Raw genomic sequence first — 12805 nt, forward strand, 5'->3', positions numbered from 1 at the left:
TGTGCACCCTACCCCCTGCCCACCAGCCAGCTAGCTAGAGAACTTCCTCTGCATCATCAGAAAACCCCGTCTGCAGAGAGGAATGAGACCCAGAGCAGGCCTGGTGCCCACCAGTTCTGAATGCAAATGCAAGCACTGCCTCTTTGTGGTTGTGTGATCTTTAACAAGTCACCTCGTTTCTCTGAAACTCAGTTTCTTCATCTGCCAAATGGGAATAAGACCCTTACCTTGCAGAGCTGTTGCAAGAACCAGAAGAGCTCACACAGAGAAAGAGTCCAGCACAAGGCCTGGCTTGGAGCTCAAAGCGTGACCATTGTCAAGTGCACCCCTGCATCCTCTCCTGCAGCCTCACATTTGCCCACACTCCCTGCCCGTGGCTTCATGGGGGACCCAGAGGCAAGACTTGACAGTAACACCCACAGTGGCCCCACCACCTGCACCCCCACTCCTGCCGCGTGGGCCAGGCCTACCTGATGGGCAGGGGATGGGGCTGGACGCTCGGGATGACCCTGGTGGAGCCCTGGGAGACAGAGAGGAGAAGCAGCGTTACACAGAGGCAGGCAGGGCAGCGGCAGGGAGCTGTCCCCGGGAGCAGCGAAGGCCATGGCCAAACATGACTCGCCCTGCCCTGCAACCACCCGAAGCCAAAGCAACAACCCCAATTCCACGTGAGCATGCCTGCCTGCCCCAGAGCGACGAGGGAAGAAATCCCAAATGCTGAGGCGTGCGCCCCACCTGGTGGTGCCCTCTGCACTGAGAACACACTCAGCGGTTACTGAACCGATGAAAACGCATGTCACCCGGATTCACTGGCTGTCGCAACAGTAACCCCAAGTGGAGGATACACACTACAACCATGAAAGAACTGGCAGATGAGAGTGACAGTGACCCTCAGTCCAGCCCTGAAGCTGTCTTCCCCGACCACTACAACCCCACATCCCACTGTGAAAGCAGCAACATGGAGTCTTCAATCAGGTTTTGAGATGGGAACAGCTGGATGTGTCATGCAGGAAGCGAAACGAGGTCTAAGGCAGTGAGCCACGCTCCTGGGACCCGCTGCCACTGTCCGTGACCCCGTCTCGCCCACTCCACGTCCACAGCTGTCGACCTGTACAAACAGGCAGATGGACTCAAGCTGGTGCCCAGAACATCCCAGGGCAGCAGGATGATCCAGCGGTGAAAACACAGGATCAGAACCCCACAGACCCCAGAGTCTGGATTCCAGCATCCCGCTGGGCAAAACTGCCAGTCACTTAAGCCCTCTGAGCCTCTTATACTGTCACATGTAAAATAGGACAACCCTCAGAGGCTTGCAGTCAGGATGCAAAGGAATTATGCATATAAGGCACTTTGCATATACCTGGCATTCAATAAATGACAGCTATTGTTTCTTGGTGCTATGGTATCAAGTACAATTAAAAGGGTAGTTACTTAGAGGGCAGTTACAACCAAACACTCACCTCTATGGAAAATCAAAACCCTGCATCTGTTCTACCACCAGCAGCCGCCCTATCCTTCCAGTCACCTCACAGGAGGCAGAATCAGGACACCCAGCTTCTAGATTCCCAGGCCCAGCCTGAGCCTCTGAACCCATCCCCACCTTGCAAACACCTATGTGCCTCCCAGAACCCAGCGTTTCCCAGCCATCAAGTTGCAGCTGCTTCTTGGAAGAGACAGGGCCACAATCTGCCAAAGTGGGGAGAAACTGAGGCATGGAGTAACTCACCGCTGGTCCCTGGGAAGTTGATGCCAGGCAGGGTTCACACCTTCACCTGGGGCTTGACCACTGGAGCCCCAAGAAGAAGATTCCCCCCCTTAAGCCTTTCCTGGGCTGGCAGCACCTATGAGGCAGGGCGGGTGGGCTCTGAGGCTCGGCTCTCAGCGGAGCCCCAAGTTAGGGCAGCTCCCCTAGGAGGACGCTCCATCCAGCCACCCAGGAGAAGGCGCTGCGGTGCTCTCTGTCTCCGCGGCCCCGCGCTCTGACCAGCACAGCGGCGGCGTCAGTGGAGAGAGGAAAGAGCCAAGTGGGGCTGTTGGGGCGGGAAGTTTCTCGGTCTCCACAGCTCTTCTGGCCCCAGGACTTGGGTTTGCATGAGTCAGGGGGGGCGGGATAGGGGGAGGCCAAGGGGTGGTTGTGTTTGTTTTCAAGCCCAAAACCAGGCCGTTCCAAAACTACCGACCCAGAGGAACGCAGAAACCCAACACTTCATCCATCTCCATCGCACTGGTCCCTGATGAGGAGTCCCTGACTCTCCCCAGGCCCAGGGCCCTGCTCCAGGCCCAGGGCCACCCTGCTATAAATAGCCCCTGGGGTTGCATCTGTTGCTGATCCACAGCCACTTTTGGAGGAAGCCACCACAGCTGCTTAGAACAACTGGAAGCCACAAGCATAGCCAAGGCGAGGTGTGGCCAGAGCACGGGACCAGACCCCGGGGGGCTGGAGGGAGACAATGGGACACATTGAGACGGGCTGGGCTCCGCAAGGGAACTGGGCGAGGGGAGCTGGGAGCCTGCGAGGGTGCAGGGGTAAGAAGGGCAAGCAGGACAGGAGACCTGGCTCCCGTTTCTCCCCCGCCCTGTTCCAAACGTTACAACACTCCGCATTCCTCAGCCTCCCCACCCCAAAAAAGCCGAGGAAGATAAATAAAAACTTGGCCCAAACAGAGTCTGGCCAAGCTGCCTCCAGAGGTGATAAGGCAAAGTCCAAGCCCACTCTGCTCCACCGGGCGGGCCCAGGGAGGGGAGGCAGGGGGAGGAAGCTGCCCGGGACAGTGACCCCACTGCAGAGGCTGGGGGACGAGCAGCTGGACTGTCAGCCCCTGATGAATCACTGGGCTGCCCTCGAACTGACGGGGCTTCCTGTTTTCTGCAGTCTGGGGGCATGTGACCCTTGCTGGCAGAGAGCAGACATGCACGGTGACACGGCTGAGTGTTGGTGCACACAGGCCCACGGGGAGAACTCGGGGAACAGCCAATGGGCTAGAGCAGGGGTGGCATGTGAGCAAACAGCTCGCATGCTCCAAAAAACACAGGTGACCTCACACACGAGGCTAGAGACGGGCGCCTTTTGAAGCATGCCCAATCACGCAGGCTTTTTACAAGAGGGTGGGAGTGAGGCAAGGCATCTGGTCATTCCTGGACCTCCAGTCTTTGTGCTCATTCCCTCATTTGGCAAATATCCACCAAGTGCCGCCGGCTGTGTGCCTGGTCACGTTCTAGGCACCAGGGGACCAAGGAGGTGAAGTCCCTAACCTCACAGAGCTTATACTGTATGGGCAATGATACTCATCAACAGGCCCTGTGAGGAGTAGAGGCTCAGTCTCATTTACCCATCTGTAAAATGGATAGAGCACAGTGCTCAATGGTTTCCTACGTAATCCACTTACAGCCCCTAGTGAGAACTACTACAAGACTTTACAAACTTTATTTTAAAAAGAAAAATAAGCTCTCTGCCTTAATCCCACTCTTTTCCTCTCTGGGGAATTCAAGAGGAAACATGGCTTTGAACTTCCTCCTAGCTCCTCCCAAGAAAGATCAGTAATAGAACTTTTAATTCAGCACTCTAGACATCAAACCGAACCCTCTCCTATCCTCACCTCTAAAACATAGTCTCTCCTTTGCTGAAAGAACACCATGAAATGAGAGTCCACAGCCTCCCCAAAAACAGTGTCTCACTTTCTCACTGTCAGGAAGTTCCTCCTGGTATCTAGCCCTTATCCTTCCTGCTGCAGATTCAGCCAACTCTTTTTGCCTTGGTCCTCACTGCAGGCAGGAACGGATCATCACTCACACATCCCTGGGTGGCTCAGGGTCTATGACCCTAGGTCCCGTTACTTGCCACCTTCCTCACCGCCATGCCACAAGGAGCAGCCACCTCGCGCCCCGCCCCACCCCCACCCCCGCCGGGCCTTGGGTGCGGCTGGTTTGGAGCCGAGCCTCTGTGGGAAGAGTCCTGCCTTCCTTTAAGGTCCACAGACCAAACACAACAGCTCTGGACCAAAAGAAAAGCTGTTTCCTGAGGCCAAGTCCCCAGGGGGGCACAGTGGGGAGGAGGGTCTGTAAGAGAACACCAGGGGCCGTGTCAGGCAGCCGAGACCGGTGACCAACCTACGTCAGGGGCCCAGCCCCATTCCTACATCTCCTCTGGGGGCTGCGGCCAACCTCCCCCCCCCCATCCCAACCCCTCCAGCCACACCCCTTCCTCTCTCCTTCCTGCCCACCGGCCTGGATTTTTCCAAAACAAAGTGCGACACAGCACACCATGCACAAACTCCACCACACGCCAACCCTGTCAAAGGAAAACAGCCATTCCTGCCTGTGAGTCCTGGGCTGCGGGCCAGAGGCAGGAAAGCAGCTCGACAAACAGGCACATTACCGCAGCGGCAGGCCCAGGGCTGCAGCCCTGCTGCTTGGAAAACAAGTCCTCCTCACTAGGGTTGCCTGCAGAACAGCCCAGTGGCTGGGCAGGGGACTGACTCAGTGACCCGGCTCACCCAACCTGAGGCCGGTGACGGGAGCCTTCCTTTGCCGTACTCAGGCCATTGTGGAACCTGCTCACCTGCTTACCTTTCCAAAACTCATCTCGTCCCTCCTTCCATATCCAAACAAGACACCCCCTTCGCCACCCAGACACATTCAGCCCAGATCACCAAAACTTTCTTCTAAAAATACCAAATAGCCTCCAGTCACAACCAAACACCCACCTCTTTCTTCCCTACGACCAAGGTCATACACACGCTTACAGGCAAAAGTTCTTCATGGTGTCTATCTTCACTCTCTCTTGCTGTGGCTCTAGTTTACGGGTTCTTTCTGGCCCAGGCTGGGGACATGAGGCAGGGAGCAGGGGAGGCAGCTCTAAAACTTGACTCCTAAGTGTGCTCAGACCATTGGCTAGAAAGGCTTGGTTCACACGCCATCACTATCCCCCGGCCAAGGGTTAGGAGTCCTGGATAACAGATCCAAGCAGCGGGTCCAGAGGATGCAGCAGCATTCCTGGAGTCATCCTGCAACTCTAAGCCTCAGTTTCCTCATCTATACAATGGGGTCACAGCATCTGCCATACAGGAGTGCCATGAGGATCTAAAAATGCCCAGCCCAGTCCCCGGCCCTTAGTCAAAATAGCAGGAATAAGAATAGCTAACATTTATTGAGCACATATTACGTGCTTTGAGCGACCTAAGCTAGTTCATCCTCAGTAGCAGGCACGCAAAAAATCAGTTTTCCCTGTACCCCAGCCCCAGAAATGTCACAACCCCGGACAAGGACCCCCGCCCCGACATGAGTGCTCTGTGCCCGCAGGAACCCCGGCGTACCTTCAACAGCGCCTTGCCCGCTACTTTGAGAGGCATGCTCCCTGCCACTCCTGGAGGGGCCCTCAGGACGCCTCCACTGTGCAGGGCTGGTGTGCAGGGCTGCCCGGGGCGCCGCGACAGTGGCCGTGGGCTCACCACAGGAGCGAGGCTGCCTGCAGGAGCTGCCCCTCCGCTCCCCCTGCACCTCCCTCCAGGGCCCTCCCCGCCCGCCGTGGGTCAGGCAGCTGTCAGATGATAGGGCCTCGTGCCCTCAACAGCTCCCCCCACCCCTGTGCCAACCGCCAAAACCACTCCCTGTTCCTCTGCGGACCAGGCGGGTGGGGATGGAGGGGCCGCCCAGGGCACACTGTCGCAGAGAGCAGGGAAGAAGGGGAAGCCGCTTTGCCAGGGGTCTGCCCCTGGGGTTTGCAGAAGAGCCCAGTCATAAGCACGCTCAACGCTGGTCCTGGCAGAGGCCCCTGTAACCTTCTGTGGGGTCCTTATATTTAAGGAAGTTGCCCATTTGCCGCCCCCACATGCAGGCAGGAGGAGGCCAGGGGGACTGGCTAGCCCACCTCCCAGCTTCTTCCTGAACCAATGCCATGGAAGCCACACAGAGCCATTGGCCATTTCCAAAGACTCCTGTCTCCAGAGAAACAGACCCTGCAACTTCCCCAGGGTCTAATGACCCCCTAAGAGCCCAGGGGTCCTTCTCCGGCTCACCCTTGGTCCCTCTCGCTGTGGTTTCGCCCACTTCCTTACCCTTTCTGCAGCTGCTCCTAGCTGCCCTCTCTCCTCCCTCCCCACCCGGGGGCATGGAGGTCCGGCAAAGGCATGGACGAAGGAGCTCTGGATCCAGCTCAGATGGAGGCCAAAGCCAAGACCGAGGCCCAGCCCTTAAGTCAACGGCCTGCTTGCAATCCGGCCCCGCATGCCGAGCGACCCTGCCCAGCCCACTAGAGAGGGGTAAGGGAGCCCCACAGAACTGGACAGGTCTGAGACATAACCCACCTCCCACCCGCTCCCCCTGGCCACCAGGGGCCAGCCACATCCTTCTCCCGCCAACGTCCAACTTACGTCGTCCTCCAGGCTTTTCCGTGTGTTTCCACCCCGAGAGGCTCCTTCTCCCTGTGGACAGAGAAGAGGGAGTCAGGAAAATAATCACAGGACACCCAGGCCTCCCACCTGCCGGGTTGGTCAAGGGGGGTAGGGGCAGGGAGAAGTTGGCAGAAAGGCCTAGAAGGGAACTCTGGTTTCTGTTTAACATTTCTTTGTCCACTAAGAGCCCCTCAGAGGTAGCCAAGCCCTCTTGTTTGCATGTCATGACCATTCCTGTGGGAGATACTATTATTCCCATTTTGCAGATAAGAAAACTGAGGCTCAGACAGGCTCATGTCTTGCCTACAGTTATACAGTTAGAACCTAGAAAGAATTAGGATTTTAACCCAGGTCCTCCAACTACAAGCCCATGATTTCATGCTGGCCATTGCCAGGAGACGTCTCTCAGCGGCTAACCTCAGTTTCCCCCCTACAGGACCCACCACTTTACTCCCCTCCTCTTCCATGCGGCCTTGAGAAAACTGTCCGTCTCTCTGCAGGTCAGAAAGATATTTGGAAAAAGCTGCCCAGCTTTCCCGCATTCTGCATATTTAATAAAAAAGCCCACATCGAACCACTGGCCTCCTCCTCTCTCCCTGCCTAGCTCCTCAGCGACCCATCCCTGAACACACAGAGACAGATGCCTGGTGTCACTAGCACTACCGCTTCCCCACAAGGTCCCCAATTCTACCAGAAGGATGCCCCAACCACAGAGGCTCACTTTCCTCCAAATCCAGCCTCCACTTTCCATCCTCCTTCCTTGCCCAGGCTGTTCCCGGCCCCGCCCCCCACCCCACCCCCCCGCCACCACTCACCGTGTCCACTACATTCTTTGGTACAGTCTCCGTGGTGATGGGCTGTGGACAAAGGCAGAGACAGCATGAGCCTCGGGGCAGACAGCCCCGGGACTGGCTCTCTCCCCAGGGCTGGTGGCCGTGATGGGCAGAATGCCCCCGAGACTCAGACATAACCCAGCTGGCTCCTCATGGGCGACAGAGTTTGGAAAATGAAAAACAATCTTAATAGCACTAGAACCATCCAGTTCTGCAAGCTTCCCCCAAGGACCCACACTCAGCGCCCGGCACTGTGCCTCTTGTTAATTCACTCAGCCTCAGACCCCTCCAGAAGTGACAAGGAGCAACTTACACTGTCTTGTTCGTTCACGACAAGTATCCAGGGAGGTCGGTACCATTATAACCTTTTAGCCCAGTTTACAGATAAGGAGAAGTTAAATGAGTGACCCCAAACCACCTTGGGGTGAGCAGCCTAGCACCCAGCAGCTTTCCAGGCTGCCCGCCCTTAGGCCACCCTGCATCAGGGCACAAAGGCCCCATCAGACCTGGCCCCAGGCCCTCCTAGCTTATTCCCACATCCACGCCCTGGCTTTCAGAATGGCTTCCCCCCTTCTCCTGAATGGAGGGGTCTACTCCTCCACGAAGCCCTTCCTGACCACCCCGCCAAGTGATGAACCTCTCTCCCTTCTCTGAACTCCAATCAGCTTCACTGTCTTTGCCACTTACCTGGTCCTTGGTGTATGTGTCATCTCATTGTGGGAATATACACCTTATTTCCCCAACTACTGTTTTACTTATGATTTCTGTCCCACCTTCAACCAAAATAGATTCAAAGCAACATTTTTATCAACTCATTGGAAAACTCCCTCTCCAGGGACCGTGGTCTATGTGCAGCGGGCACCAATTAACCACTGTTGACGGATCCTGCGCCTCACCCTGAGGCCGTCCTTCCTCTGCCCAGACCCCCAGAAGCGCTTCCCAGGAAAGGTATTCGCAAGGTGGGCTCCTCGGGCCCCTAACAGGAGGAGAAACTGCCTATCCCAGGTCCGCCCCTGGAGCAGTCTCCAGGGCTCCGCTTCCAACTCAGCGAAGTGGCCACAGGGCCCTCGAGTGGCGCAGAAGGACGTGAGCACGACGAAAGGTGGTGAAACAAACCTTTGCACAGGTGAGCACAAACAGGGCTTAGGGTCTTGTCTCAGAACACGCAGCGTCTGCCCCCAGCCCCAGCCCCGAGCCTGAGGGATGAGCTGCTTGTGTCTGAAGACAGGGGAGTGGACGCCATGACCTCTGGAAGGTTGGGCACCGGGAGCAGAGGTGGGCCAAGATGGACAGGGAGGAGGAGCGCAGGCTGAGCCGAAGGTAGCAGTGCTCTCTCCGCAAACGCCCGACTCATCTACCCGACTGCCTGGAAGACAGGAGGCTGAGGCCAGACCTCCCTCCAGGGCATGGAACTTCCGGAGCAGTTCAGGGCCAAGGCAGCCTGGGATGGTAGATTGGGGATGGGGTCCAGTCCAAAGAAGGGGGTAGGGGAGGCACATGGGCCCACCCCTCCTACTCCCCCCTCCCTGTATACCTTCCTCTCTCCACCTGGAGCCCGAGGATGGCTCTGGAGGAGGAGTAAAGATCCACATTCTGCCCCCTCCCCAGTCAGCCCCAATCCTGACCCCTAACCCACTCGTCTCCAGGAGTCCCACTTCCCAGGCCCCAGACCACTGGGCAGAGGGCAAATGGCCCACCAGGAAATCCCCAGGGGTCCCTGCCCCAGGCTGAGGAGTGAGCCCTGTGCTCTTGGAGCCCCCTTCAGCCTCCAACAACCACCCAGCCCCCCCATCCCTCTGCTGGGAGGGTCCCGTCCTGGCAGGGGGGGGCTCTACAGCAGTGTGAGCCCACTCTGCCCCTCTCCACCCCTCTCCATCCCCCGCCTGTCTCTTCCTGTCCAGGGCTCCGGCAGGCTCAGGTGGAGACCCTGGGTTGGGCAGGATGGCCCCACTGCCTGCCCTCTGAGAGCTCTGGTCCCCTGGGGGGAGGAGGGGACTGTGGCAGCAGATCACAGGTGCCTTCCTGCACAACACCTACCTGGCAGAACTGAGGTGCAAACCCAGATCTCCCAATCCCAAAGCCTTCACAATCAACCTGTCGGCCACCCAACCTCCCATGAATGGACCAAAATGGAGTGGGATGGATGTGTTGGAGACTAAGTACCTGCTCCAAGCTCGCTCCAGCCCCCAAAGAGCCCCTCCACCTCCTCCAGGTAAAGATTCCAAACAGGCCTCCACTCTCAGCAAAGAGAAAGCCAGGTGGTCTCAAGCTTGCTCGGGCATCAGAGCCACCAGGGGACTGTTGCCACGCCGGTGCCTGGCCCTGCCCCAGAGGTTCTAAGTCAGTGAACCCTATGGTGGGGCCCAAGAATGTGCATTTCTTACAGGTTACCAGGTAATGCAGGTCCCAGGTCACTCTGAGAGCCACAGGGCTGAGCGAACGGGCCTTGGCAGCAGGTCCACACACTGACTCTCGGCTGCTACCTTACTGTGCAACCTTGAGCAGGTCACTCTGTCCTTGCTGCTCCTCAACGGGACTGCACAGGGTTATTTGGTGGGGATCAAATGAAATAAAGCACATAACGCACTTAGGACAGTGCCTGGTACACAGGAAGCTCTCAGTGCATATGAGCGATCGTTATTATTTACTGGCTCCACCCTTGGGGCGGCACCCACATGTCCCCAAGGCCTGGGCCGCCTCTGGCCCACCCTGCCCCACCCCTCCTGGGTCTGGCAGGGTGCAGACAAGGGAGCTGGAGTCAATATTAGAAACCACAGGCCTCAGCAGTGTAAGAGAAACTTTCTCTTCCTGCCAGCGATCATCTGAGCACCATCCCCTTTGCCCCTGCCCTCCCCTGCGCCAGCTGGAGGCCTGCCACAGGGCAATGCTTGCCAGCAATCAGACGCCTTCAACTTACTGGTTGAGATGCTTTCCGAGGAGCTAAAAATTTCCAAAACCCCTCCTGACCTAAACACCCGAGTTATCCTGCGGAGTTTGCAAACACAGCCCAGCACGCATGCTGCCCTCCCCCGCCCCCCATTCTCCTGGGACTGAAGTCCTATTGCTCTGCCTCCCAACCACTGCCAGCATACTTGGAAGGAAAAAGGCAAGGGACTGGTAACATCAGGGCAGGGTCCCTTGAGGCAGCTGGGCTGGGGCCATAGAGAAGCCCCCTGGGCCACCGGGAGCTGTGGCCACCTGAGGCAGCAGCCCCAGAGCTCCGATGGCTGGCACAGACCCCCTCAGCCCTGACTGTCACTGTACTTTCAGCCCCAAAATCCTCCCCCCCCCCCACACACACACTTTTACCCTTTCCCTGGCTTATTTTTCTCCTTAGAACCCACCATGCTCCAACGCACTATGTATTCACTTGCTTGTCTCATTGAGTCTGTCTCTCCCACCAAAATGTAAGTTCCATCTTCCCCTCAGAGCCCAGAACAGTGCCTGGCACGCTGTAGGCCCCCCAAAAATGCCTGTCGAGTGAGTAACCGAGCAAGCTCTCGCACTGTCTCCCCGACGCCCCACCATGCTCAACATGATGCAGCCAGCACCCCTGGGACCCTCTGGAACCAAAGCCCTGACCACCATCTTTGCTTAGTGTTTGGTCAGGACCTTTCTACACCCACCCGCACAACACACACACACATTCACACAAACACAACATCCTTGCACACCATTCCCCAGAACATCAGCTCTGAGGGACTTGTTTCACAGGTGGGAAACTGAGGCACAGAGAGGTCTGATGGACGTGCTCAGCCCCTCATGGCAAGGTGTGTGGCAAGACAAGGGCTGGCTCCCAGGTGTGTAGAGCCCACTGTCCAGGCCCTTGGTCCGCAGCCGGCCCGCAGGCAGGGTTAGCTGGCGCCTCCTGTGGGCTCTTCTCGGCCTTCCCCTCAGTTGGCAGCAGCAGGAGGGAGCAGGTGGAGCCCAGACAGGGACAGCACCTCCGTCCGGCCTGGAGCATGGTCCCCAGGCTTTCCAAAGTGAGGGCAGCTACTCTGCAATCCTTCCAGAATCCCCCTTCCCTCCGGGCAGGACAACTCAGACTCCAGCTCGGGAGCAGGTGGCAGGGTTTCCACCTAGCACTTCCTAAGAGCCAAGCCCTGCTCTTCATGGGCCACTCTGCCCTAGAGTCCCAAACTAGGGTGTCTGGGGCAAGGCAGGGACCAGGGTGCGGCACTTTGGGCACAAAACGTAAGCAGCCATCACTCTCAGGCCCTGCGAGTGCACCTGACAATCCCGAGAGCGACGCGCCCCCCCCCCCCAGATCTTGTACCACGGGAGCCTCACTGTCCCCACTCCAGTGCCTGCTCTGGCCTGGAGACACGTCCTCCTACAGTGAGTGCAAGAGCAACTACTCATTAGGTGCTAGCAGGGCCCTGGACACAGCATCAGGCTCTTTGCTTTCCCTGTCATCAATCCTCATAACCACGCTGGGGGGAGCATTACCCCATTTTACAGTTGAGGAAACTGAGGGCCCAAGAGACTAAATGACTTGCCCAAGGCTACACAGGCAGTCAGCAGGTGTCTGAACCTTGCTCCTCTCAGCCCCCAGGCTATGGCTCCTCTCCCTGGCAATGACCTTTAATCAGCTCCTGTCACTCCGAACCAACTGCCCTCCTGTCGGGAGCAAGTTTTCTGACAAGGGACGGCTATCTATAGCGGTCCCTGTGCCCCAGGCCTCAGGAGAGTCTTCCTCACCGCACTCCCACAGGAAGAGCAGGAACTGGGCTGCAGCAGGAGAGACCAAGATCAGACAACAGAGAGAACCGCCTGAATTTGAGGGGTTGTGTGCCCCAGCGTGGACAGGGAAGCTGCACATCCTTTCCTCAATTTTCTTTTTCCAAAAACTGACAAGCATGGCCCCTCTACACAAGCCTGTACCCTCCTCCATTGTGCGGCCCCAAAGAGGGGCCAGGATGGGAGGGGTGGCTGGGATGACTGCCTAGAGGCTCATGCAGTAGGACACGTTGGTGGCCTGCAAGGAGGGTGGGCTGGGAAAAATGTCTCTGTAGGCTGCTGTTTGGAGGAAGAAAATGGCAGGGTAGTGGGGGGTGCCCAAGCCTGAGCTCAGGGCTGGGGGGGGGGGCAGAATGCAGCCTCAGCCTCCAGAGGAACATTCCGTCCAGAAATTCCTCACACCCTGCCCCCTTCCACCCAGCTCTCCCCTCTCTAGTCCCCTGGGAGGCCTGGAATCCAGGCAGTTTTTTAGGCCAAAAAGACCCCATGACATCACATCTACCGCCATGGCAGTGCACCGTGAGGTCACCGCAGCACTGCCCACAGAAAGGGAGCTGGGAGCCTCAGACCCAGGACCCGGAGAAAGTTATTCCAGGCTCACTTGTTCCAAAAATAGGGCCATACGCAGATGCAGGGAGGGGGCTGAGAGCAGGAGGGAAGGGCAGGGAAATGGCATTTACGGGGCACTTAGAGGGAGCGTGGCTGGCGGAGATGGCTCGTGATAGCGCCTCCTTTAATGATCCCCACAGCCCCCTGAAGGCCAAGTATCAACAGAGATCATAACAAACACAACGGAGAGGCCCTTTCTTAATGTTCTGCGCCTCCCAAGGCATCCTGGCTTAA

General features: G+C 57.5%; 1 protein-coding gene across 9 annotated transcripts in view; it reads right to left on the bottom strand.

Moving 5' to 3' along the window:
• Nucleotides 1-12805, bottom strand: part of TNS1 (tensin 1) — a 182429-nt gene that overhangs the window by 85011 nt on the left and 84613 nt on the right. For 7 of the 9 annotated variants that reach the window (XM_076005932.1, XM_076005929.1, XM_076005931.1 and 4 more), the window contains 3 exons: nt 7205-7246; nt 6369-6419; nt 471-520 (listed from right to left, as the gene is read on the bottom strand). In XM_076005932.1, the coding sequence (XP_075862047.1) occupies nt 471-520; nt 6369-6419; nt 7205-7246 (143 nt within the window). Of the gene's footprint in view, nt 1-470; nt 521-1726; nt 3851-5312; nt 5476-6368; nt 6420-7204; nt 7247-12805 lie in introns of those variants that run through there. The other 2 variants (XM_076005935.1, XM_012785190.3) reach the window with 2 other exon arrangements.

Source organism: Microcebus murinus, chromosome 8, assembly GCF_040939455.1.
Source record: "Microcebus murinus isolate Inina chromosome 8, M.murinus_Inina_mat1.0, whole genome shotgun sequence".
NCBI classification, from domain to species: Eukaryota; Metazoa; Chordata; class Mammalia; order Primates; family Cheirogaleidae; genus Microcebus; species Microcebus murinus.